Genomic DNA, 27,933 nt, shown 5'->3' with positions numbered 1-27,933 from the left:
TTTTGTAGCTTTGTAATTGCAAGTACGATTACATCAGACATTCACTGCAACAATAAAGTACTGTAACATGTCAAAAGAATCAAAGCACCTTGTGTTTACAAGTGAATACCGTATTGAGTATACCAGGCATCTGAGCATGTCTTTTCCGAGACATTAAGAACGAGTCTGTACCTACCACGAAAAATTAAATTTTTTTTATCTTTTGTGATATGGTTAGGTATGTGCGAGACTGACTATCATGAAAAATGGTACGTGCAGTCTATCGTAAGTGATATTGGTGATGAGAAACTGCAGTGTAGACAGTCCAGAGTAAACCCGCAAGAAGCAGTACAGATGTTGAAGAAATGATTATGCAAAAAAGTAAGAGGCAAAGTATGGCAAAGAGTGATGCAAATAAGTGTAGCAGCACACTTGCTTGCCTGCTAGAGCATTTACTATATATATATATATATGGTTACTTCCATAATAAATTTGCTCTATCCAGCATTTTCCTGCCATATTGGGATTACTGTCAACGGTCTACGCTGCTTCCCCTGAGGCGTGCAATATTTTAGTGCGACACACATTGTGTGTCCCCCTTCAATGCAGAAAAGAAAAAAGAAGACATGTTTCTGGAAGCACATGACAGCGTGACTTGCAAAAAACTTCCCCTCTGTATTCAAGGCAAGCCTCATGATTGTCCCGACCTTGAGCGCGCCTTCAGCGTGAGTGTACAAGTAGCACTGTAGCAGTACTGTAGTATCTTTTGCAGTTCCATTTGGGGAAGAGTGGTCATGCACAGCTAAACTTCGGTAATTTGGCCCCCACTTGACTTGGAAACGCACATAATCAGGATATTTTCTGCAGCTCATTTAGTTATACTTCAGATAATCTTAGCAATATAGATTTATTTCAATTTTCAATTTCAATTCTGGTCAGTGCAGGGCTGTTTGCTTCGTGTTCCGAAGCTTCACTATGTCAAGGAAGGCCGCTATAACACCTGTATGTACAAAGGCAGTCGTAGTATCATCACCTCTGAAGAAACAGAGTATAAATGCCTTTATTGTGAGCTGGATTATGCCCACATTGTACAGTACATGTATTCTTGAGTGCACTGCAGGAAGCAGTGTGGCAACAGATGTGCTGCACTGTGTGGTCCAGGACTGTTGGATGCACTGAAGTTTACATACAGACTGGGCTTCAGTCTGTTTACAAGTCAAATGCACAAGTTATAAGCAGGGACAGATTCGTTACACGATTGTGAGGCTCAAAAGATGGAGCGATTGCTACATGCAGAAAATTTGCTTGGCACCTTGCAAAGCGAGCTTACAAAACGAAACTCAGACATATTTTACACGATAATTCATGCGATCTTTAAAAGCATTTCAGTTACATATAGCATGTATGTACATATTCTTAATCTATACATAGAATTCTTTTTTCTCCCAGAGTAACTGACGATAATTTACTTTGAGACTAGCTTTCATATTTCTGGCTTGCTCACTATAGCAAAGCCTTTACTGATGCTTAATGGAGATAAGTATTCTTGAAAATCCATTTAATAATTACACGGTAATTCTGAGTGGGTAATAGATATGGGCATAGCTGAAGATAAATGAGATTTTTATAGAGACCATGAATTACATTGCTGAGAGTATTCCACATAAATGACAAAAATAAAACTTTTTTTTTAAATTAAGCTTTATGCCAACTATTGTATCTGTTTCAACCCTAACATTCTAAGATGAGTCTTGGGAACATACTAAGTATACAGTCACTTTGTGACCAGAACTTGGGATATAAAAATGTGCCTGTCCATCAAAATGTAGAAAAAATTATATCGATAAAAAAAAATTTGTTCCTGAACAGATATAGTGCTCTCATCGAGAATTGAGAAATAGTCAGGTATCAAACCAATGATACTGTTGGAAGATAGCTGTATCAAGTATTCCGTATAAAAAATGAGTTATCTGAAAAATATTGTACAAAAGAAAATATACCATTATGAACAACACATGACTTCCAACTTGTAACAACAAACGTTGTAGTAATATTGTGAACTAAGCTGCACACAGTTTACATGCAGTCACTTATGCAACTGAACTGAACTGATCTGAACTGAATGGGCACTGATATGAGTACTTCCCCATTTTACTGTTCTATGAAGAAATTCAGAAATACTAGGCTCTCTCTGCAGCTCGATAAAGGATGTGCAGGCTAAAGTTTTTTTTTCTTGTTGCTCGTTCTCAATTTTTCGTTACTTTTCCCTCGTTTTTCTTCATGTGGTTCACAAATTACACAAGCACGGTTCATACGAACAAGTCACAAAATTTCGGTTCTCTTGCTACGTTCGTACTATAGTAGTACTGCAGCTACCTAACAATGCAACGTCTGTCCGAACTTCACGTTGCAGAAAAAAAAAAAAAAGAGTAGCACAAAGTGGTAAAACAACAAATCAAACTTTTGGCCAGAAACAGTTCTGTCGATAAATGAAAGCATGTGAGGACGTGACAGCAGACAATGTTCACGTGTAATGACGTGTGGTTAACTGTGTGCGCGATTAATTTTACTGTTGACGGCAGGCATCTCTCGCTCTTTTGCCCTTCTTTCCTTTCTCCAAGGACTTGGAGCGTCGCTGTCCCTGAATTGGCATGTAGGGAGGGACAGCACCCTCGTCTGGATCCACGTAACAGGCATTGGACAGTGCAGGACTTGACGTGGAACCTCCTAGAGTACAAGCCGGGGCAAAATATGGCCTCGTAAATAAAAATTGCAGGGGCTGATCAACAATTAGGACAAACAGAATACTTAACCCTCACCAGTGATGAAGAGTACCAAGTGATGGTTCTACTTTGAAAAAATGGCTAGGAAGCAAGCAAGCTGGTGAAGATGATGCACGATGTTGATGTGATCCTGACTAGCGGGCTTGTAAAAGTTCATGTATAATGATGCTCTGATAACTATCGGATTTCGTTCCCGTCAGTATCGTTATAAACAGGCTCAATTGTACTTTCCGCTAGCACAGCTCGTGGCCTCTGCACGTGTAAATGAAAATTATGCCATTTGTCACACTTGAGTAAGCACTAACTAAAACTACACTGACTAGCTGGGAACTAGATTTGCAAAAAATGCTCGCATTAGCAGTTAGCCAATCGAAACAGAATCACTTTATCGAATTTTGTAACCAACAAAAGGTGAAAAGTGGCACTATACAAACGCTGCAATGTACTTGACGAGTACTTCTCCAGTACGCTGTACTTTACTTTAGGTATAGTTTTTGGGGTACTTTTCCCATCACTGTGCCTCACCAACACCCAAGCAATGATCTCTCAGGTGGCAGTTGACTAAAATTCAAAAACTGTCTTCACGATTTAATAACCCTGGGTTTGACACCCTTACACTGCCTTAGCCATTGTGAGAAATGGGCTAAGGCGACCGCCCCATGAACTGGTGAGCGCACATGCATACCTATGGCGGACGGAGGGGGCGTGAGGGGCGACATGCCAGAGCTGCTGTTGCTCCGGTTGCTGCTTCCACTCCCCTGCCGCTCTAGGGATTCTTTCCGCCTCTCAAACGTTGGGTCCAATTCCACTGCTATGTTCTTCACTCCGGGACCCACCAGGAACGACATGTCCCCTTCACTAGTTGGCACACTAGAAAGTGTGACAAGTTTGTTATGTGGGAGGCTGGTGAGCACTCACTGCAGAGTTCTAGCGTATATTACAGTAGAACCCCTTTGTAGTAAACTCTCTGGGACCATGATGAAATTTTACTAGATCGGGAGTTTTATTATATCGGGCGTGCCATTGAATGTATGGGATTCTATTGGGACCGCAGTTCTCGTTTACTATAAGCAGAGTTTTACTACAAGAGGAGTTACTATAAAGAGGTTCTACATTATATATATACTATATAAAAAAAATCGCAGGTCCCTTCAGGACCCTCTGACACACCTTTTGAGACCTAAAGATGGCTATTTCTGTTGTTCGCATAGAGGAAGACTAGGATGACTAGCCACTGCCCTTTTCCATTCTTTTGTTCTTTTTGTGTGCACATATCATTTTGTAAAATTATTATTGGCATAGTTTGTATTGCCTCTCTGCCATTTGTACCACCTTTTACCTACCCCCTCATGCTTTGGCTGCCAAAAAGGTGGCCACCATTATCAATAAAACAAATAAATATAAATAAAAATGATTGGATGCCATAAGTGAAAAAACTGCTCGTAGCGTCTGAAAACTGTCTGCATGCAATGCCGTTAGATTTAGCTGGCGTGGAACGGATTACTTACGATTCTTGACTCTTCGTTCGCGTGGGCTGGCCGTTTGAGCTCTCTGGCACAGCGTGATGATGATGGTTGGTATGGCCCAGTTCCTCTATGGTGTCCTGCAAGAAGTGGACACGGTCGCAGGTTATACCGGCCTGCCATTGTTGAACGTCGGTTCAGTTACCATTTCTTGCTGCTGTTGCTGCTGCATCTGAGCTCTCTGCCTGGCCTTTTCACGAGCCCGCCTGGCCCTTGCTCGCTCCTGGTCCTGGAGAAGTTTGGCCAGTTCCCTGTCTTGCGCTTCGATGGCAATCTGCCGGTCCCTCGCACTTGGACCACGTCTCTGCAAGTGGAAGGAAAAGAGGTGTGGTTACTCCACACACCCAAACACCACACCAACCCATTTTTTCCTTCGTGGCAGAGCACTGGCTTAGCCAAAAGCTCGGGCACAGCCAGTATAAAGGCCTTCTTTTTGCCAGGCCGAGCCCCAGATTGGGCTCAGGACTGTGCTATGCCACTGTTTGCTAGGCACGGTCAACTTTTATAGCCTAATATGTACTACGTAGTTGATGCGCCGAGCCGGGTAACGCACAAATTTTTCATGCAAGGAACCCTAGAAATTCTTTAAGCCTAGGTACTGACACATCGGGTCGGGACTGGGCTTAAGAATGATCTCAGTGCAGTGCTCTAGCTCATGGTTTCACATGGATGTTCAAGAAACAAGGATGTAAAGCTGGCACTCTACGACAGGGAGGGAACCATAGAGGCGCACTCAAACATAAGCTAACCTATTTCTTTTTTCTTTTTTTGTTCATGGTTTTTGGAGGTGGTTTCACCTCCCTGCAATGTCCAACAGGATGCAGATTCTTGATGTCTGACAATCGATATTCAGAGGTCCAGCGGGGCACTGATCAGATTCTGATTGTTGGAGGTCACCGGGACATCCAACACTAATAACCTGCTTCTGACACACTATCATGAGAAGATCTGTCCGCATGGGGATGCTCAAAAACGAGACTGTAATACTAATTTGACCAAACGTAGGCAAATGATGTTTCCTTACCTTTGTTTCCTGCTCCTGCAGTAACCTTGCCAGCTCCTGCAATAACGGCAATCATCCGCTTCATTACCCAGTCACGATCCTCCTGCTTGTAAACAGGCAGCTGAAGCACTAACAATTATGTAATTATTATGCGGATAATGTTACGTAAATATTTATTAATAAAGTATGGTTCCCCAAAATTACTTTTTGCCCACCCTGGGGCTCCTTTGGTGTGCGTCAAATTTCCACACGCCGTATTTAACATCACTCATGAAGGACAACGTATCTGAGCAACTTGTACCCTGCCACCAAGACACTTCAAACCCGCAATCTCGGGATTAGCAGGTACACACACTAACCAACTGATCCACCGAGAGCAGTTTTCTACTAACAATAATTCTGCAGCTCGTTCACATACACGTACAACCCTTTTTTACTAACAGTAATTGTGCGGCTTATCCACATACATCCACAATTCAATACAATTTCAATTGGAAAATGGTCTTACAGCATCTTGATCTTCACAAAACTTCCTCAGCTGCTCCCCTTCCAGATGCGAGGGGGGTTGAAGACAAAAATCGGAGAAATCTGAATCGCCAAGGTCGTCCCCTCCATTTGTAGTATCACCGCTGGCTCCCAGAGAGAGCTTTCGCAATGCAGCTGGCAATGCGTCGTCTGCGGTGTAAGAATACAGCATGCTCGTAACACGATTTATGTGTTGAGATACGCAGCATGTTGAGCAGTACGAGCATACAACAGCGTGTTCTAAACATCCCACTTGATTGATGACGTGTTATATAAGCATCTTCTGTCATTGTTACAAGTGACTGTGCACGATAATTCATGGTCATTGCTTGGTGCTTTTCTAGAAATTCGTTCAACATCGTAACCCACCAACCTTGTAAACATCGTAACTCATCATTCAACATCATCGTCCATATAACAGCCTGGCAGTCAATATCACAGAATTCTGTATGATGCGATGGTGAATGATATCCACCATGAATGAGCTTGTCAACATATGCACAGCGCAGCATATTCAGTGTTGCGAATGCAGGCTATCTATTGCAATATTACAGTGCTGCATATTACAAGAAACACAAATAAAGAGGTAAAATATATAATTTCCGCAAAGAATGTAACTAAACTGTGCGTAACACATGCCTGCTGCAGTGCAACCCAGGATAAGTTCTCGAACTTAAATGCTTACATGCCCATAAGAATGCTCTTTCAATGCGTGTCCACGGGAACGGTATTTCTTCTGAAAGTCAGCATATTCAGAATGTAGCAATGCTATGAATGCCTGTTACATTACTACTACACATACACAAAAAAGAACATGTTTCGTTACGAGCGGTCCAAACATATGTGTGGCACTGACGACCCCATCTTCGCAAAATATGTAAAACGGTGAAACGTTACCTCGTCGTCTTCTCTCGATCTTCTCAAGCTTCCTGGGAAGGTCTCTTCTCTGAAGTTCCAGGGCTAGCCTCTACAAGAAACACGTACATACAATAACATACAATAATAACATACAATAACAACATACAATAACAACATACAATAACAACATAGATACAACAAAACGTCGGAAGTGTGACCCGAAATTATACAATTCTTTTTCAGTAGCAGCGGAAATTTGGGTGAAACGGTGACACATGACTGAACAATCGAAGAGTGCACACAGGAGACAGACGCGTAAAAGATCTCAGTGTTCGCATCTCTCCTAGCTGAACTCTTCAGTTGTTCAATTCATTTTCATGCACCATCTGTAGTGCCATATTCTTAGTCCTTCCCTTGGTGATAGCTTTTTTTTTGTCATGTGCGACGTTTTGTTGTACATTCCGGCCTAATTTCCCCATTCCCCATTTTCCACATTCTATTCCCCATTCCCCATTTTATAATTTTCATCTGCGGTTATGCCAGAATATACAAGAACTCGAGTGTTCGCTGTATGTACTGCTAGCACCAACATGGCGTAGATGCAAACTACATGGTGGATGAACCCCATGATACGCGAGCCTGAGTGACAGGCAAAAAAAAAAAAACACCACGAGTTTGTGTCGTGTCAGTTTGCTTTTTACCCATCGCTCAGGTTCGCCTATCACGATGCACCGCAATGCTCTGTCGTCATCAACCTCAGGATAAAGGTCATCGCTCACTTTATCTTCCTCTTCTAAACTTGCGTGAAGGGCTGCTTCCCTCTGCAACTGTTGCTGGAGCTCCAAGGCAATTTTGGCATCGTGTTCCTCCCTAACAAAAAAAAGAAAAAAAGAAAAATAACACAAAGTTATCTGCAAGTCAACCAGTCCAACAAAAACATGTTGGTTCCTAACAGTATTACTCACGCACAAACACCACTGCCACCTATGGAACAAACAATGATCGCTCCTCATCGACCATGTCGTGTATTGCTGCACCAGCCAACTTTACGTACCCACACAACGAAAGAGGTGAGGGACAGTTGGCAATGGGAGGGCCTCCTTCGTTCTAGGTTGCATTGATAGTACCCACCGTTGATGTACCCCACATTCTACATAGTTTCCCCCGTCTATTACGATTCGATACATTCTGTACTCACTGTTCTTGCAGCATGCGTTCGTAAGCTTCTCGAATCATGGTTGCCTCCTCTTCTTCCGTACGCTGCACTGTCTTGGCCAATGGCAGGTCGTTCCTCAAAAGCTGGTTGTTGGTGCGGTTCAGGTTGTAGTGCTGACTGACTGGACATTGAGAAAGGAAGTGCAAGAACAGAGGATCAACATTCAAATGAAGAGGCACCTGCGACAACGTGCAACAGAAATTTTCGTGGCAGCAGGGTACTTTATTTGAAGCACGTCTACCGCTTTTAACAGCTACTTTCGTTATGTAAAGTGGTTCTACATTTAAGAGCAGAACCGATAGAGAATATCGAGGCAGGTACCCAGTGAAGAGCACGCATGGGCGTTAAGTTCTCTCACGCGAGCGTGAGAGTTGCGTAAAAGGGCACTTACTTTCCTGCGTCTGCAGCCTGTACGCCAACACACCATCTTCTCGAACTACCCATTCTTTACACACTGAAACGGTAAAAGATCGGATTAGTAAAGGGGTTAAAGGTGAAGGAGGTCCCACGTAACAGTTGCCAAGCTTTAAAAAAAGAGAAAAGACAAGCTATATCTTCGTGGATGAAACCAACTGCGTGTTGTCAAGTGTCGCCGAAGCTGATAGTTATTGTTTTCCATTTATGCTAATTAGTTAATTAATTTTAATTAATTAGCTAACTTTTTAATTAGTGATTTGAGAGCTAAAGTGTCAATAGACAGGTCGTAGAGAAAGTGAAAATTTTTACGAATAAAGTGTCCACAACGCGGTACCCATTACGGGTTTCTTTTTTCCTGCCAAAAAAGGGATGCCCGCGAAATTTAAAAGAGTACCGGGTGACGGCCTGCTCGCGGGTCTAGCGCGCGTCTACGCGCGTCGCTCTTGGAGCGCCCTCACGCCTTTGCTAGAGCAACGACCGCTGGAGTAAGCAACGAGCTTTGCTGGAGATTGAGTATGGGACTCGAACTCAACTTTTATGCAAACGGGCTATGCTCTGCCAGACAGGATTTGTTGTCCATGTTAGCCTCGGGATAAATATTGCTCTAGACGCGTGAGGGCGTTCCAGGAGCGATAAAACTCGAGAAAACTAAGTAAGACCAGTGACTTTAGATATAAAACGGCATATATATACAGGCAGGCTGGTGGACAAACCAAATGGTAAACAAGCCTGAGCACAGGGCAAACGCCGAAGACAAGACGGCTCGACGCCCCGAAGAGTGACGCGCGCTAGGCGCGCGAGCAGGCAGTCACGTGGTACTGCGGGCTTTCTTTTTTGGCAGGAAAAAAGAAACCCGTAACGGGTACCGCGTTGAGGGTACCTTATTCGAAAATGTCTCAACGTGCTCTACAACCTGTTCATTGACACCTTGGTACTCAATTCACTAATTAAAAAGTTAGTTAATTTTAATTAATGATAGCCAATTAACATAAACGCAAAAATACTGGCTGTCAACTTCGGCAACTCTTAACAACATGTACTTGGTTGTATCGACTAAGGTAGCTCTGTTGTGTGCCTTTACGTGTGATACCCTGTATACAATTGCATCGGGAGCGATCGCGCAAAATATTTTCGCTGAACGATGCTTTATGACTGCGCGATTCAATTTACAAAAACACCCCGAGAAGCCATCCGCAATGCGAGCAGCGCGGCCCCACCTACGGCCGTGACGTATCACGTGACACTGCAGCAGTGTAAGAAGCAAGGTTCCGCGAGTGGGTCTCCTGATCAGCACTCCCATCGGGCCCTGCTACGTCACTGTATGACGTCAACAACACTCATTCTCTTTTGGGCTCGCCAAAGGAGGATGGGGTACTGTAGAGGGCGTGCAGATCAAAGGCCTCTTGCGTGTGCTAGAGCTCATAGAGTTAAACGAGGTTAAAATATGGGCGGGTCGGCTGTTGTTACGGATTTCATGTTAACTTCGTCGTTGAAGGGATAGAAATAGAGGACGAGGAGGAGGAAGTTTGGGGGTTTTTTCCGAGGGGTATAAGCGTGGTAAACTGTGATTGGAGGAGGACTTGTCTGTATTTCGTGATGGAATGATGTTCGAAGGACGATAAAGTGGGTTCCTGCGGTCACCTGTTTTTCGACTCCGGTTCTTGGGGATTCTGGCGATTACAATTTTCTACAGCTGTACATTGCTAAAAGTGCTATCAGTGCAGTCGTGTGTCGTTCCTGGTCTTGACCTTCTTTTAGGCCCAGCACTGGGGGTTTTATCGCCTCTAGCTAGAGCTCAGCTCCGATCGTTCTTACGTACCCAAAATTTACGGACGGGTCTTTTACCGCCCCTTTAACTGTCACTGAAGTGTCTTTTAAGTGTCTGCTGTCTTCGGAATCCCACCGAATTTACGCTGTTGGAATCCACGTGACTGTATTCTCCCAAAATCTCTATTTGACGCGGAAGTATCACGCAATTAATTCTTTGAGAAGGACCAGCGGCATGGCCGAGTGGGCTAAGGCGTCCGCTCGTTGGTGGTAACCAAGGTCGTGCTGTAGACTGGGAGGTGGTGGGTTCGAATCCTACCGCCGGCTGTGCTGTCTGAGGTTTTCCCTGGGTTTTCCGAAGACTTTCCAGACGAATGTCGGCACAGTTCCCCCTGAAGTCGGCCCAGGACGCATACTAATCCCCCTGTCCCCCACTCCTTCCTGCTGTCCTCTCTCCGTCTGTCCACATCTGTACGCCGCTCATAGCCACAGTTGCTTCGCGGCGCTAACACGCAATCAAAAAAAAAAAAAAAATTCTTTGAGAAGAATGTCGTTATAGGTTTGCAATATGCCAGGTAGCTGGCAACATTGCTCCCCCGTGGTCGATTCCCGTTTCCCCACCCCCACAGCTGCTGGCAGTCTTCCAGCGTGCGATGGAGAGCGGAGACCGGGCGCAGTTACAGGCGTGGGGAGACCAGGAACAAATGGGGAGGAGACAGGGGGTTAGCATGCGTCCAGGGCCGACTTCAGGGGGAACCGTGCTGACGTTTGCCTGGAAAGTCTGCCGGAAAACACCGGTAAAACTTCAGACAGTACAGCCGGGGGCGGGGTTCGAACCCGCGTCACCTCCCAGTCTCGGTGATGATCACGCTATAACCGCTAAGCCACCAAATAAAATTGTATTTTCTAATCTATCTTATTTAGTCGGGTTTCTCTATGGTAAAGGAAGTACCGCCATTCTACTCTTATAAACAAATCCACTAAACACGAAACAAGCATGCAACGACATATTTTCTCGATTTCAGGGTGTATACCAAATTGCAGCCTTCAAATTCCTCGTCTTTTCCGGGTTTTCCCTGACTATTTCGAGCGAATTCCTTGACAAAAACAAAAAGGGAACTTGGTGCCTGTTCCTATACGTCTTGATACAGATCCATCATAAAACGGACCATTTATTAAGTATTAGTGAGGCTTTCCTATTTTTCTGCCCCACAGCTTGTCGCACTGGCGAACTGCTAGTCGCGGTAACGTTGCAGCGGCATCGTCACTCGCGTCACCAATCTGCGGTTTTCCCTGACTTCAGCTGCTTTTTGACCAAATTCCCTGACAATCCCATAACTTTTCCAGTCACATCAAAATTCCCTGACAATTCCCTGTCTTCCAGGTTTTCCAGGTTGGCAGAATCCAGAAGATGCGGGTTCGAGTCCTACATGCTGGCTAACCTTTTCAGTGACTTCCATCTTTCTTGGTAGAGACCCCGCTTAGTCCACATGAAAACGCTCCTCAGCGGAGGACGCCTCATTGCTATGCATCATTTTTGTGTCTCATACATGCCACAGAAAGCAGGCTCATCAATCTGCAGCTGCAAAGGGACAGAAAAAAAAAAAGAAGAAGAAGAAGGAGAAGAAGAAAAACGTAAAGGCCCACTTTGAAACGTAAATATTCCTTCGCTTCACATGGTTCCATTATCCCGCGTCACGCAAGGGTAAGCTTCGGACAAGAGGGCTATTATTCCAATTGTCCTTGAAAACAGGATTACAGTCGCCTGATTACATCGTTCATAAAAATGTCCCGGTTCATTAGACGCCACTGAAAGTATGAGGGAGCTTCGTAAAAGGAATACTCTCGCATGTAAGTATGCAGGCTAGATAAGGAGCCTGGCCGCCCGGTCGCGTTCTTTATAACGCACGAAAAAAAAAAAAAGGAAAAGTTGCGACGCGCTGAAAGCGGAATTGAGTCAGGTGGTGATGCTGTGTAGTTGGAACGCTTTTCGGTAGAATCGAGAAAAAAAAAAACGCCGAAGGAACCGCCTAAGCGCGTGCGCTTTTAAAAGCTTTCATGCCATTGGCTGCGTTTTGGGGTGAACGTGGTAGCGTGCGATGATGGCAGCGCCATGCGTCGGCGTAGTTCCCTTCGAAGTCGGCCCAGGACGTCAGTCGTGACGTTGGCCACCTCTGTGAGGCCGACAACGGCGAGACCTTTCACCAACTCCAACGCCACCGCAGCCACGCCATATCAACCCAAGGTCTGGTCGCTTCTTGCCAACACCACCTAGATACAGAAAGCCTGCGCAGGATTCACTGCTAGCAGTGAATCCTGCGCTATTTCTGCTGTCTTGTATGCAGATGTAACTATAGAAGTAACTCGTTACCTCCAACGCGTTCCTTTTATTTGTTAGTAACGGGTAGCGTACTTGGTTACTATTTTTTCGAAGGAACGAGTACGTCTTTAGTTCCTTTTCTTTTTTCTTTTTTGAGTAACGTGCACAGCTCTGCAGAAGCTACAGGAACGACGGAGAAAAACGCGCGATATGCTACAAGCGCCGACGAAGTTGAATGTCTTGACGCAGCGAAGCTCCAACTTAACGACCCGTGATGCTAGGCGAACATTCTCGCTAAAACAGAGCCGTATAACTCAATAAACCTCGACCCATATAATTCAATAAACGATCGGGGCGAAAACGTTGTACCTCGAACAAAGGCGCAAACGCAGAGAAGACATGGCATTCACTGAAGCGTGTATCAGGGGGAGTATAGCCTTTTGTGCGGGTCGAGCAGAAACAGTTGGTGAATACAGAAGGAAGCCCGGGGTATACGGGTAACAGAGCACGACGGGTGAAGCTCTATTTTCTCGGATAATTCGATAATTCGCGGGTATATACGTCGCGAGACGACTATATGTTTATGAGCGCCGCGTAAACGGGGGTCGGTCCGTGGATTAATGTTGCCCACCTGAGGTGTCTTTAATGTGCAGCGTATCTATATTTTCTTGGAACACACACATTATTCTTCACTACAGAGAAGTGCGGATCTACGATGAACAAATTTGTAAGTATTATCTGAAGAAAAAAAAAGAAGTCATTCTTGGTTTGGATTCTGTCTTATAGACGCAGCGAACGGCAGTGTATATGCAGCTATCTTTTAAGAAGGCGCAGAGTACCTTAAGAGCTTTAATGTCTTGGTCCTGTGTATAGGTCATCTCCCCACCACTTTACAGAATGAGAATGGTGCGAGCAAGCTGGTAGAAAGACGATGAGGGCGAAACAAGACTGAGTGTGTTCCTCAAACTCGAGAAAATGTCTCCTCTTCCACCAGTGGCCCTGGGAGTCCTTCGATTTCTTTGTCCGTTCAAGCAACAGTCCGGAGTCAAATCGGAACTTTCCCGCAAATTATCCGCGTAGCGAACATTAACCTCCACGCTGCGAGCATTCCTCTCCCATATTTACTCACGAGTAATCCGAGTATATATATATAAGAATAATTTTTCGTAAAGACTTACAGATAGCCAAGCCAAGCGTTCACGACGAGAAAGTCATTCGGAACATGCAAACATAGCGCTACCCGGGCAGCTTTATTACAGTTACGTTTGGCAGTTACTTTCACCAAAAGTGGTAAACAGCTGAAAGTTACTTCCCCCCCCCCCCAAAAAAAAAAAAAATTCTCGTAATTCAGTTACTACCCAACACTATGTACTACACCACAAACTCCCACAGTTTCTTCGTGGTCCTAACACAAAAAACAAAACACTTCCTACCCACATATATAGTGAACATTTAAAAATTTAATTATTTCCTACAATTAACATTGACGAATCACATTCGCTAACGTGGTCTCGTTTCTCCGAACGACCTTCCCGACAGCCATGGACGAATAAATGTTGCCGCCCCACTTTCTTTGGGGGGGCCTCAGGCATATAGCTCACTTTGCATAATGTTCCCACTCCTGTTTATATGTACACCGAGTACACACAACCGTCTCTCCCGGGGGCTTCTTCGCTCGGGCAGCGAGCGAGCACAGACTGAAATATGCGTGACATTTTTCGTCGTCTCCGTCCCGCTTGGCTCGCTTGATGAAGTGATGCAGAGTTTGATGGTGAACGTGACATACTCCTCGTGTATATATGAAGAGTGCGCTTCGGGATACGATTATGCGAAAAAGGTATACAGTCAACCCTCGATTTATGAACACCCTCGGTTCCCCGAAAAATCGTTCATAAATCGAGGGATTCATAAATCGAAAATTCAGTTAACTGAGTACTATCGAGCAAATGGAACAGTATTTCCGAGTTGATATTGTGTAATTTTGCTTTTGACCATGCCTTCTGCTGTATCAATCTCACAAAGAACAGACGTTAGCGCATTCACACTCTGTTTATTATGCAATACTAAATTGTTTAATTTTGCTTTAGAGCATGCCTTCCCCGGAAAACCAGTTTGTTGTTCGGATTTCGAGGGGATAAGAACCGGGGGTGCAATACCTGGAAAACGCTTTGTCCGTTCAGGAGTCATTCATAAGACCACGGAATTGTCCCTTTGAAGGTTTCTGTTGACCTCGGAACGATCCGTTCATAAATTGAGGGCAAAAACGCTGGGCAACTCCTAGTTGGTTCCCAGAAATTCTGTTCATTATTCGAATATCGAGGTTCATAAAACGAGGGAAAAATGAATGGAAAAAGTTTGGTTCCCCGTGCTCGTGTTCACAAAACGAGGGAATTCATAAATCGAAGGTTCATAAATCGAGGGTTGACTGTACATACATACATACATACATATCCTTTCTTTCGTTCCGTGTTTGCACCGAGAAACCACAGTGGTTACGCGCGATGCGAGGAGGGCACAAACGAACGACATGGGGGAGGGGGGGATTTTAAATACCCCATGGGGGGTGTGGCACATGGAACACAGTTAAGTACACAAATAGACGATGAAAGATGAAAGTCACTGAAAAGGTTAGCCAGCTGTAGGGATCGAACCCACACGAACGGTGTTCCAGCCTCTGAACATCAGTTTCTCTCTTGTTCACACAAATAGAGTTCTACTAACATGACTGCAGGCTAATAAGATGCGAAAGGTAGTATTAATAACCCGCGCGCTTTAACGGTGAATGACACAACGTCATATCAATAAAACACGTATACAATAAGCGTCCTGGGCCGGCTTCAGGGGGAACTGTGCCTATAGAGAATATACAGGTGCAAATACACCACACAGGCGTGTGGTGTACCACACTGTGCAAACGTTCGTCCGGAAAATCTGCCGAAAAACCTCAGAGCACAGTGGTAGGATTCCAACCCACCTACCCAACGTCTGTAAGATGACCTTGGAGCTAAAACACAAACGAGTGGACTACTAAAAGCATAACGCCATTTCCACTTGTTTTCATTTTGTTTTGCTTTTTCGGGTGCAAGTAGAAGGCAGTACAAACTTCAGCAAGTAAAGCAACAGTATATTGAGTGAGCAGAAACTACTACGTAGTAGCGCCCGAGAGCACGCACGTACGACAGTATATAATACTTAAAAATCGCAACTCGACAACGCCCTGCGTCGTTCTGCCTTTAAAAAAAAAATGACATTAAAAAAGACGCAACCGTGAAAACGAGATAAAAAAAAAATATAGAAAAAAACGCGCTAAGATGTGCCCCCCTTTGAAGAAAGGCAAAACTTCCCACTTGGACTGGATCCAAGTAAAATGAAAGCCATTCGACGCATCTGTATATTCATTCGTCATCGCACCCTGCAATTTGGCGCCCAGACCCTTTTCATCGGCCGCAGAACTCAATTCGCCACAGGCTCTCTCCGCCTGTACAAGACGGAGCCCCACAATGGTAGCTCCGCACGGCAATCAACTGTACAATGCTCGGAGTTAGCTTCCGACCTCGCCTCTCGCAGGAATTACCATATACGTACAAAACGGATATAGGAACGAAATGAGCATGCGTGGACTGTTAGCCGAGTCTGTCGATCGCGGGGGGTTGTCGGATATTGCTCCCCTTAATTGAAGGTCAACGCGTTGGTTTGTAAATCAACCAGGAACTTTCCAAGATGGATGCCAAGTTTATTATTTTTCTTTCTACGCTAGTGGTCATAGCAGACGCCTAGTAACGAATTGACTGTTTTGTTGGTAGAGTGACTGGTTACTGATTCCTAGAGAACAGCAGAAAGCTTCATTGCATTGCGCAAGTTGCTGAGAGCCGGTCGAATCGACACCCCAGACAACAAAGTCGATCGGAGGACAATCCAAGTCTCAGAGTTTATGCAGCATTAAAGGGAGAGGGGAATAACGACATACGCAAATATCATTGAACACACAAAACGAAAGAGTAACGAGAGGGGAGATACAAATAAATCAAACGTGTTCGTGTTTCTCCTTAAATGTAGCCTGCCTCGGCTAATTCCCGTTGTTTATGGAGATAAAAACACCGATTGCAAACCGAAAGCACGCTACGCAACAAAGCATGTCACAAACCGTATGTTACATGGAGGTGCAAAACAGTGCTTCTTTATAACTGCGGTCGGTAACGCCGGGATGACATATTCGCATCCGAGATCGAACGGTGTCGGCGCGCTGCGGAGAAACGATGAACTACAGCAGTGTGGATAGCTTCGTCGCGTCGTCTGCTTTTACACGTTTATTCCGCGTTCAGTACAGTAGGTGGAGCATTGGGGAACCGCACGGCATCGTACCGTAGCGGCACAATTGATCTTCCGGTGAATATACGCAAGAATTACGGGAAAGAACCATAAACTCTGAACATCGGCCGGCGTGCTATCCACACTGGAAAGGTGACGGTATCGCCCCCTATAAGTCGATATCGCAGCGAATAGCCAGGAAGATGGTGTCCATTCGAGGGAAGCCTCGAAGCCTCGGGTGATAAGGGCCAGAGGCAACGATTTCGTTATGTATGAGACATCCTGGCGGACCAGGCAGCAGCAGGAAACCACAAATACGTGCATCACGGTCACCTTCTACGCCGAGAAAGCTTAAAAGGAAATAACGGCTATAAATGGAATCATGTGACCCGATTCTGTTGAATCGAAAAAGACACGAGCCTATACATCTAACGGAACACATTCCAGGTACCTATCATATATACCGTCATTTATATAGAGAGGAAACGGCGCGGGAAAGATAGATGGAGCGCCGCATACGAGATGTGAGCATGCATTGAGCAGTTTCCCATATCACCTTTAAGGCCCCCTGAGGCGTCTGTGTGAAAAGAAAGTCGTCCAACTCGAAATGTGGTTGCCCTCATGAACTAAGGAGAATGTAGCCAGTCGATATAACGGTGACTCGGAATTGAAAGCGAGAGAAAAACACCGCTTATAAAGACCGGTGGTAATGGTGGTTGTATTAGGGCCTCTCTTAGTTTTGATGTTTGGAAGTTTGTTTTATTTTTTCTTACATGGAATATTTACATGAACTGTTAAATAGGGACTGCTAGGCAAGCCCGAGATGCAGTCCCAAAAAGAAAATTCATTTATACATGTAACACATACAACATACAACAGTCCTGTGCAAGAGAAAAAATGAAATATTCATAAGAGAAAACACGTATACACGCAAAAGGTATCATCAACAGCAACCCTAACTGACCTATCATAATAATGACCGTAGCGTCATTAAATTACAAGGTGGTTGTTGCGAATCTGCTATCTCCCTTTGACTTTGCATGCACAAAGACCTAGCTCTCAGTGGTAAAGTATTCCCGTACTCTACTTTTTAAACGCTTTAATACTTTTAATGGTTTTTACATGAACAGGGAGTTGATTCCATGTAATGTAATTCCATGTAATTCCATGTAATTCCAGTTGATGTAAATGTGGCGTGTGTTAACGGGGTAGGAAACTGACAGCGGCGTTGTGTAGGTGTATAGGTGAAACCAACTTTTCAAGTAAAATAAATCGAAAATCGTGAAGCGGAATTGAACTTTAATCGTGAAGCGGTTTGTTGCTTTCCGCATTCATTCTTGTTTCCTGCGGCTCATTTCTTCTTCCGCTTTTGCGAAGTACTCGGTCGTTACTTAAAGGAAAAGTGCCGACCGATGTAAGCGTGTGCAGATGGAGAGAGGACAACAGGAAAGGGTGGGAGCGTTATTATGCACCCTGGGCCGACTTCGGGGGAACTGTGCCGGCATTCGTCTGGAAAGCGGGGTTGGACAGTACAAATGCAAAGACCAAGTCTTCGAGAGCTGCATCTACTGGTACTCTCGTCTCTTGAAAGGTAACTGCGGAGTAAAGGAACTTCGTCTGCAGTTACCTTTCAAGAGACGAGAGTACCAGTAAATGCAGCTCTCGAAAACCTCGTCTCAGCATTTGTATTGTCCAACCCTGCTTTCCCGTAGTAAGTTACTTTAACTTGGTAGCTGTATATAGCTGTAACTCACTGAGTTACTACGAGGTAACTGTATAACTAGCTCGGTTTCTGTTTTCACAAGCTGCCTATAATTACTCGTCGTGCTCTTGCTTCCAGTGCTGTATGTTTGCCTTAGTGCATCCATCCTGATGGAGATAAAGTAACCCAGACTTGTACGTATTTGGAGTATTGTATTTAAATACAATTTGCGGTATTTTGGTACTCTACTCAATACTTTTTGCTTCGTGTATTTGTACTCTATTTAAAATACATTTTATGGTATTTTCTACTCAATACTCTAATTACATATTTTGGATCTCCCTCTCAAATTTTCTGTGTCTCGTCTTTCCATTATGTTGTTTGTTCAGTGGAAATTTTCCGAGTCCCTCGGACTTGACCTGGACAGCGTCCCTTCTTGGAAGTCTCCATTTAGAGATCTTGCCCCGTGTGTCCTAATCCTTGGCAAGTGAGGGTTCTATTATGTGTGCCCTGACGCGGTGACGCCGAATTCTGACCTCGCCGAGCAGTGACCTGCTAGAAGTTTGCTTTGTTCTGGGTCACATATACTCAGTGGAGTTATGTGGTATGTTTTTGTCATCTTTTTGGGACCTGTGTTTAGATTACTCCTATCACACAGCGGTGGCTTGTGTAGTGAGCAGGGTTTCGGTGATTCATGTCACCTAGCGGCGACTTGCCGCCTTGACCAGTGACCGGTGACTTTTTTGCGTTCAAGGATAAATAGTATCTTAATTGTATTTCAAATACTTTTTGAAGTATTTTGTACTCTATCCTAATTACTTTAATTTTCATGTATTTATACTCTATCTTAATTACATTCTAACGTTAGTATTTATTATCTTATCTTAAATACATTTTTGAGTATCTTGTACATGTCTGAAGTAACCACAGCCTGCATGAGAGGTGGGCAGAAACGAGCTGGTCACAACGAGAAAATAATGACCACACGGCGGCATCAGCAGCTGAAAGGCAAAGGCAGGCGTCCAAATGGGCTCAAGCGTAACAACCACAGCCGCAAAAGGGGGCCAACCATTCCATATCACCTCCACCATAATAAGACACGCTCGACTTCGCCCGGACTGTGTCACGTGGCTCCTCATACCCTATTTGAGTGTTAGGCTACCTATACGTCTTACAGACCTCTCGCTGTCTGCGTCACCTTCGGTAGCTGAGTGGCTGTTTGCGTAATGTATATCCTCCACGCATATTCGTCATTTATAATCTCGGATGCTTCTCTACTCAGCACTTGCACTCCATGAAGGTGATCGGGGTTCGAATCCCCGCATCGGGTAGCTGTCTCTGTGTTTTCTCTATAGGTTTTTCGCAGACGCTGTATAGGGCAAACACAGAGCGACTTAGTTCCTCGTGAAGTCGGCCCAGGATGCACGATCGGAGCAACATACTGAGTGGCAATAGAACGCCACAACCCGCAGAACTGATGACAGTAAAAAGTTACCGCGCCTGAGCCTTCAATAACGTTACGGGTTTCGTTTTGTACATCTACAGTTTTTGTACGGCATCAACAGTACCGTAAATCCATCACCTCCATTACCAACGTCAAGCAATTTCACAAGCGTTTATGCGATTATTTCTCTGCGTAGCCATTTTTCATTCTACATATTGTACACTTATAGCTTGTCATTATTATTATTATTTTTTGTCTCTAATAGACTCAAATCCTTCATTTTTTTTCTTCACATATACCTACGTATCTGTGCAATTTGTTCAATAAGTGCAATTTTCGTTCGTGTGGACCTAGTTTGGAAATATTTTTGTATGCTGCTTACATTGACATCTTTTTACCGATTGTTAACCACTCCCCTCTGTATTGCCTCACGGCCCTGAGGGTACATAAATAAATAAATAAATATGCGCGTGAAATGACGCAGTTTTTCACTGATAAGTTACAGTTCTTGACTTTATACACCGTGAAAGTTAGGACCAGTGATCGCCCACCGCAGTGGCACGTCTGTGGACACGCCGGTACCGGTATATGCACCTGCATCGTTTTCTAGGCTTGCACCGGTAGCGAGAAATCATCTGCTCAAACTGGTTGCAAAACAGGTGAGCGGTAAACGGAAAATATTTCCAGACGGAAGACACCCCACGGAGGGACCGTTGCGTTGCGTGTGAAGTTCACCTGCCTGTTTTCCCGTTCGCTACGCGTTCTTTGTTTGATCACCGTCAGCCGTCATTGTATACAGAGTACTTTCAATTATTATTCTATTCAATCAATTCAATTCAATTATTCTATTACTCCCGTATCCCATAGTTTCAGCTTCGTAGCACAGTATGGAGATGCCAAAACCTGGCCCGCCATACGGCACGGAACTGCTATGAGCAAAGTAACGCGGGGTTACCAGAGATGAGTGTTTGAGCGTGGTCATGCTGCACTGCTCAGTGGTTTCGAATTGGTCAATGTTCAATCAACCAATAAGTGAATGTTCATCTAATTGTTCCTTCCAGACTGAATGCACTATTATATTCTAGCCACACGGCAAACTTAATGCATTAAACGGAATGACATTTACTTCACCTCCTAACCAACCAGCCATCATCTCGAATGACATCGTTTCTTTCTCCTGATTTGTTGAGAACAGGAGGCGTACGCCTTTTTTGGTGACAATTATGCGGAACATAATCTTAGCAGAAAAGGCGTACGCCACTTGTTTTCAACAAATCAGGAGAAAGAAACGATGTCATTCGAGACGATGGTTGGTTAGGAGGTGAAGTAAATGTCACTCCGTTTAATGCATTAAGTTTGCCGCGTGGCTAGGGTGTCAGAGAAAGCAAGACCCACTTCGTCAAATCCACTTTCCGATCCAGTGAGTCAAAGATTACGTGCACAAAACGGAGCTCTCGTTCCCCACTTTTTTTTTTTTTTTAATGGCCTCTCCGGATCAACTTATCGGAAAAGATCAGTTTGTGTATCTAGGGATTGGAACGAGGCCGTTGGTCTTTGCCTCTCGGAAGTCTACGCGTAAACACTCTGGTCCAGAAAACGACGGACAATATTCAAAACAAACGACTCTTCTATATATCCGACCGAACTCGCATTATTCTTTATTCTATATACGTTTTTTTTTTCTTCTCCATCTTCCGTCGTCTGTGCGTTGTTAAGAGACCCATCGACCGTAAAATCGCTGAGCGTGCATCCAATTCCGATCACGTTCTCAATTCGGCTTCAAATCGGTCGCAATCGGTCTTTTTTTTTCTGGGAGCGAGTATAATAAATCCGGTACGCTCCAAGAAAGCGGGTGCTTCTATAGTTGGAATGTGAGCGTGGAGGGTTTCCATGCCCGTAGTTTGATGGGCGTAGCTTCTTTCACAAGCGTAGTGCTTGTTTCTTTATTCTTTTTTTTTCTTTTTTTTAAATTCGAACATCGCCAAGCAACTGTGACAAGAGGTGACCTGCCAACATTGACAGTATCCGCATCCGCGGTGTTTGAAATAGGTGTATCCGCATCCGTCATTTTAGTGGCGCGGTTTGTCCACCTGTTTTTTAGCACCCGCAGATAAGATGTCGCACCGTTAACCGGGTATTGCCGCACACCTCAAACCACGCCGTTTTTTTTTTAATTCCGTGTCAGCACCGCGAAGCAACTGTGGCTATATGAGCGGCGTACAGACGTGGACAGATGGAGAGAGGACAGCAGGAAGAAGTGGGGGACAGGGGGGTTAGTATGCGTCCTGGGGCACACTCCAAGGGGGAACTATGCAGACATATTCGTCTGGAAAGTCACGCAGAAAAACCCAGGGGGAAAACTCCAGACAAGCACAGCCGGTGACAGGATTCGAACCCGTGTCACCCCTCCCAGTCTCGGCGTGGAAAGCGATCATGCTAACCACTACGGCCACGGGAACTGGTTTTTGAGTATAGAGGCATTGCGCGGGTGCTGTTATATATACCCGGATCCGCGCGCATAAACCCGCGTGACATCCTGCTTTGCGGTTAGAAATCTAACGCCTTGTAATTTCATTTTATTTCATTTCATTTCATTTATTGGAACATTTGTAAAAACCTGTACATCACAGGGTGGCCAAAAAGCAGCAAAAAAGCTGCTTGACTAGGGCACGACCCTTTATCACTCATCATTGATAGTTATATCAAAATCTAGCCGTAGAAAAACACATAAAGGAACATATACCCGAAATGCATGCACTGCACATTGGAAACAAATCAGCATAATCAGCTACACAATGCACCACGTATGCTTAGTGTCCTTAGGAAGGACAATGACACATCATTAACGTGCAAATTCAGTGCAAATTCACACCGACAACCGCATTTTATCCGCAAAAGGGCATCCGTGTCTCTGCCGACGTCCCACAAGGGTGAGTCACAATTGAGAGCTCGCAGTGAATACAAAACGTAACGTTATCCCAAGCAAGTTTGCATGCTGAAAAGTAAAAACGTTTCTAACGCATCATTTTCGTCGCGTACATTTTTCCTACAAATGTATAATGACCGCGGGAGTGCGGATATGCTCAACATCCGCGTTGATGCGATACACCGAGCGCGGATACTACAACGTTATCCGCGCTCATCTGTATAACTATGAGCGTGTAATTATCCATTTGGACTCATTAACGCGACTCGCATATTGTATGAGATAAACAGACACGCTGCAATTTGCTTCGAAGGGTTGAGACACTGACCCACAAACATGAAAGCAGCTACTGTATGAAGGAAAGTGGAAGAGGGCGTCGCTCAACGGCAGTATTCAGTGTTGCGAATGACGTATTAGCGGACGAGCTGCTGATGATGGTTGTCGTATGACACCGTAATCTTGCAGCATCTTATAAACTTATGCATGTTGTTGACTCGCGGAATGCGGGTGACGCCCCTGTCATAATATGTATATTACATGCGTAGTAGTAGTAGAAGCCTCGTTGCCATGACAACGACAAAGCAGACAACACAGACGGAGATGGGAGAAAGCAGTCACGAGTAGTAACAAGTTACAGGTAACGTGTGATTGTAACGGTAACCTTTTGTAGTAACTTTTTACAACGACTAGTTACCGCTTTTGGTTAGAGTAACTGTAAAATGTAACCAATTAAGTTACTCAGGTATGGTAACACTTTTCTCGCGTCAGTCCCCTGGCGTCGTTTTGTCGACGCTTCAAGTGCACTGGCGTCTTTTTCATCCAGGAATCCCACGAACTTTGTCACCTCAATCCTATCCCAAATTCTCTACTTATAACACCGTATAACTATGCTATTACAGTAGAAGTGTGAAAACCAAGTTTTTGAGAGATACATTTATTTAACTCTTTTTTTTTCTTCTTAGAAGGTAACTGTATAGTAACTAAGATACTTTAACGAGATAACTGTAGCCAATTGCGTTTAAAAAAAAAAGTAAGCCAGTTGCATAAAAAAAAAGTACATCTGTAACAGCATCTCGGTTAAAAAATGAAGTTACAAGGATGAAGCAGCTGTTTCATCTTTGTAACTTCATTTTTTACTCCAAGATTACACCACTGTACTGTGTGTTTTTATTTTTTTTACATTTTATTTTACATTTACGTTTATTTACATTTTCTTCTGTATATCGGTTACTATTTTTGCAGGCGAACTGTAACTGTGCCTTGGTTATTATTATTATTAATTTTTTTTTTTTAGTAATTTCCCCATGACTGGGAGAAACATATAGCACAACTTGTCAACAATGCCATGTCCCAGAACATTGACAACCGGAAAGCAATTCTGGCTATGGGCAATGCACATACAGGGAGATTGAGATAGGACTGCCAAGAATAACCACTTCCTACGAGCGTCACACAAGAAGGTTTTGCATCCGCAAACTTATGGAAAGATTATAGTTTCATTTCTTGAACGCAGACGCAACGCGCAAAGACATCACCGAAGTCTCTCGAGAATCAACGAGAATGAATGACGTCGTCTTGCGAGAAATCCATTAGAGTGATCTAGAACAAACAGGAAAAGGAGAGGTATGCACGAAGGATACTAGGTTACCTTTACAGGTACGGCTTCAAAAAGTGGAACCTTATTCGAAAGTACTAATCCAAAGTTATAACGGGACATGGAATCTTATACACTCGACTTAATAAGTCACTCCGATAACTCACAACCGGCTCCATGTCTGAAAACTCATCGGAAACTATATACAGCCTTTTCTCTGTTACGCAGGAGACACGTTTGAAAGCTTAGAACAGCTTATGGGATAATCCTCGAAACGGAATTTCTGGGGCTTCTTCTATTCGTCCCGTGCCGTTTTTGCTTCTGTCTGGAGGCAGACTGATCCGAACCGGCCGATCGGAATCAGTAGAGGTCTGAACATAATATAAGACGCGTCTGCTCCCCACATGACAACTTAACGGAGGCAGCATTGGGTGAGGGTAGTGAAGGTCACCCCCCTTTGTGCAGTTGTTAGGGGGGCGGACTTCCGGTCTCAGGTGCACCCACCCACACTTTTCTCTCTCTACTGCTCACAGAGCGTCTTCGCGATGGAATTTGCGTCCGGTTATCACACCTGACGAGCCAAAGGGCTAATGGGCAGGCAAGGGGCTTTACGGAACGAAACATTTACGCAGCCATTTTTGAGGATTAACAGCGAGGGTTACGCCTTTGTCATGAGATAAACTGATGTTCTGAGGCTGGAACAACATAGAAGGGACAGATACAAACAAAGCCTCAAATTGCCTACGAAATCAACGATGAAAGTCACTGAAAAGGTTAGCCAGCTGTAGGGATCGAACCCACATCTTCTGGATAGCCGATTGCACCCCGAAAGTCGCTGGAGAGGCGTGTTAGCTTAGCTAAATTGGTAGAGCCCTGGACCGGCAATCCAGAAGATGTGGGTTCGATCCCTACAGCTGGCTAACCTTTTCAGTGACTTTCATCTTTCATCGCCTTTGTCATTTTTTCTTTTCTTCTGTTTCTCCTTTTATACATGACCTTTTTACAAACACTTTGCAATCACAGATGAAATGGTAGATACGATAAAATGCAGTGGCAAATGGTAGAGGCTGGAAGTGTTGTTACTTTTGTCTATCAGTGTTCAAGTTCCAAGTCGTATCGAGGCTCTGCGTTAAAGAAAATTCCGCAGCCAGATGAATTTTATAGCGAGCGCTTTCGTTGCCATGACGACAGTAGCTTCCGGTGTTTCTTTCTCCATTACAATCGAGCCACCTGTTCGGGACAAAACTTGCCGGTCACGGTTTATCGCATCTCAAAACAGTCCTCAATCATACCTCTTTCGGTCGCATATCCTCGTGACGTCAGTGAAGTTTGGATTGTTCATGAATACGTCAAAAATCGAAACGGGGTGTGAAGAAAACGGTGTTCGTTTATCTAGATTTATCTTGTTTTCTAATTAAAGTTTTTCGTATTAAATTTTGATGCTTCATCCTTTGTTATTTTTGTCATCCCCAGCCGTCTCCAGGTGGACTGTGGATTTTCTTTTTGTTCTTGGGCACCGCTTTATCTTGTTTATCAGAGAGAGAGAGAGAGAGAGAGAGAAAAGATACGACGCCGTGTTGGATAAAATTTTGCTTTGGTATCCACACGTAGAAACGATGGAATGATCCAATGGCTTCAGACTGTCTCTTTGAGGCAGAAACAGCGAGCCACCTTGCCGACGAGCGTGCCTCACGAACTTTCTGCTACCGGGAGGGAGAACGAAGCAAAACACGGCCCCCCGCAGCAAGGTCGTCTGACATCATCGAAGGCCGCTAAATCGCCCCGGTTGCCACAGTAGCATCCGTTTAAGGAAGCAACGCTTTGCCTCTAGTTAGACTGTACTTCTATTCAGAGGCAAACTACAGGGAATGAAAATCAAGACGGAGACTCTAAACGCTTATGCAAAACGTATTTCAAAATAAAATGATCAAAGTTATTGTTGCCATTTCCATAAGAGAGTCTGATAACAGGGATTCTCAGCTCTCCTGTCCCGGGTATTCATGCAATTTCCGGAAGCACGAACTATGCATAGCGCGATCTGTTGCAACTGAATCTGTATTTCGCCATTTGGCCCCATTGACAACTGAAAATGACACACGGGAGAGTGTGTGTGCAATGTACTGTCGCCTGATCGAAATGTGATTATCGTTGATATGATAGAGAGCTCAATAAGACGTGAACGAGCTGTCACGCTTGCCCATGTAATTTTACACCAAAATAATCTACAAGATAAGCTTAGAGATAACAAGCAGTAAAACAATCTGATAACGCAACACCATTTTGTATTAAGATTCCCCAAACTTCACTCCTAGTTTCCTGAGGTAGCAGACGATAACTATGCCCCAGCTAGCGCAGACCACACATGATCGATAACATACGCACCCATCAACCAAACATGCACATGACAACCCGTCCTTTCAAATTGCACTTGACAACAGGGAAGGTGCATACGTCTCTGATTCGTTTACTGAGTGTAACTGTTGATTAGGCGCATATCACAGTACAGTATGAAAAGCTAAGTTGCCCTCGCTGTGCACGGAGCATGACTGATCGCCAAAAATGACAAACCTTGTCCAACGCGTCCTTCGGGAACAACAGTTTGGTCATCCGTCACACTTGCTTCGGCCATACTTCTTACACTACATTCCATTGCAGCGCGACGACTCACCGCTGGTGCACCTGGAGAATCACGAACATAATTTAGAGGAACAAAGAGGAACCTCAATTCCACACCACATCAACACAACGACGGCCACCATAAGTTCGACCTCAACATCAACACCGATGGAAGTCGTCTGCCGCGCCCACCCTCGGAAGCAGTCTCTTTTGTGTCGTGTAGCCTCGCTACCATGTAGTTAAACGTAAAATCTGAAAAAATATGTGCACCAGGCCTGACAAGTTGCGTTAGGGTACAAGACTTGATTCGCTTACATGCCAACCTCGTTTTCTCTCTCCTAAATATATAAACAAGGTGGTTGAAGCTTGAGTCTTCAGTGCGTGTGAAAAATTGGACAACCTATTATGGCGTCTGCCATAGAGCCGCGTGCTGCTGGCTGACAAATATGGCGTAACTCCTCCTTTATCGCCTGTACAGGGCAAAAGCCTCAACAAGTTAGCGATTCATCGATTCTATATGCATTGGAGAATTCTCCTGCAATATTGTCAACCGTTGAAGGCAACAGTATACCCACAGGCATGACCTAGAATGCTAGAAGGCAAACTAGCACACCAGGCAGCCGTTGCCAGACCACTCGCTGCACTTAGTCCAAAGCAGACGATGTTTCGAAAAAATAACGCGAGCCTCCGCTTTCAGTCACAGAAACTAAAACACTCCGCTACTTCAAAAATATAAAATGATTAACGGAACGCTCTGCTGGATTTTTTTGTCGCTAAAAGTGTTTTAGCAGGGGATCCCGATTTCGCGATTTTAGGTTAGAGACAAAAAAATTGCGATTAAATCTGAAGTTTAAACAGAACGAATTCCGTACGAACTCTAGTCAAGATCGAGGCTCATTATTTGGAGACAACCTAAAGACTGTTCAATGTTCTTGCGCAACAACATTTGCAC

At 44.4% G+C, this 27,933-nt stretch overlaps 1 protein-coding gene across 2 annotated transcripts; it reads right to left on the bottom strand.

Annotated features, from left to right (window-relative positions):
- Nucleotides 1–1,021: 1,021 nt before the first annotated feature.
- LOC135369987 (coiled-coil domain-containing protein 50-like) lies at nt 1,022–27,311 on the bottom strand. Of its 2 annotated transcripts, XM_064603625.1 has the most exons (13): nt 27,297–27,311; nt 26,934–27,044; nt 8,279–8,341; nt 7,870–8,008; nt 7,451–7,541; nt 6,711–6,780; nt 6,499–6,549; nt 5,797–5,963; nt 5,310–5,345; nt 4,431–4,589; nt 4,271–4,365; nt 3,448–3,632; nt 1,022–2,706 (listed from the first exon to the last, which is right to left on the bottom strand). In XM_064603625.1, the coding sequence occupies exons 2-13, from the start codon at nt 27,013–27,015 to the stop codon at nt 2,546–2,548; spliced, it is 1,299 nt and encodes a 432-aa protein (XP_064459695.1). In that variant the 5' UTR covers nt 27,016–27,044; nt 27,297–27,311; the 3' UTR covers nt 1,022–2,545. The 2 variants fall into 2 exon arrangements, with proteins under 2 accessions (XP_064459695.1, XP_064459696.1); XM_064603626.1 differs by lacking the exons at nt 6,499–6,549; nt 27,297–27,311 and having other exon boundaries at nt 26,934–27,195.
- Between the last annotated feature and the right edge of the window lie 622 nt (nt 27,312–27,933).

The sequence above is a fragment of the Ornithodoros turicata genome, chromosome 10, assembly GCF_037126465.1.
Source record: "Ornithodoros turicata isolate Travis chromosome 10, ASM3712646v1, whole genome shotgun sequence".
NCBI lineage: Eukaryota > Metazoa > Arthropoda > Arachnida > Ixodida > Argasidae > Ornithodoros > Ornithodoros turicata.
This window is presented reverse-complemented; position numbering and strand designations above follow the sequence as displayed.

Excerpts from the sequence above, each read along its gene's own strand:
- LOC135369987 (XM_064603625.1), bottom strand. The coding sequence starts at position 27,015 with ATGGAATGTAGTGTAAGAAGTATGGCCGAAGCAAGTGTGACGGATGAC. Across the intron at positions 6,781-7,450 it reads GTTTAGAAGAGGAAGATAAA|AGGCTAGCCCTGGAACTTCA; the intron begins GTGAGCGATGAC and ends TGTTTCTTGTAG. Across the intron at positions 3,633-4,270 it reads CGAACGAAGAGTCAAGAATC|TGTGCCAACTAGTGAAGGGG; the intron begins GTAAGTAATCCG and ends CACACTTTCTAG.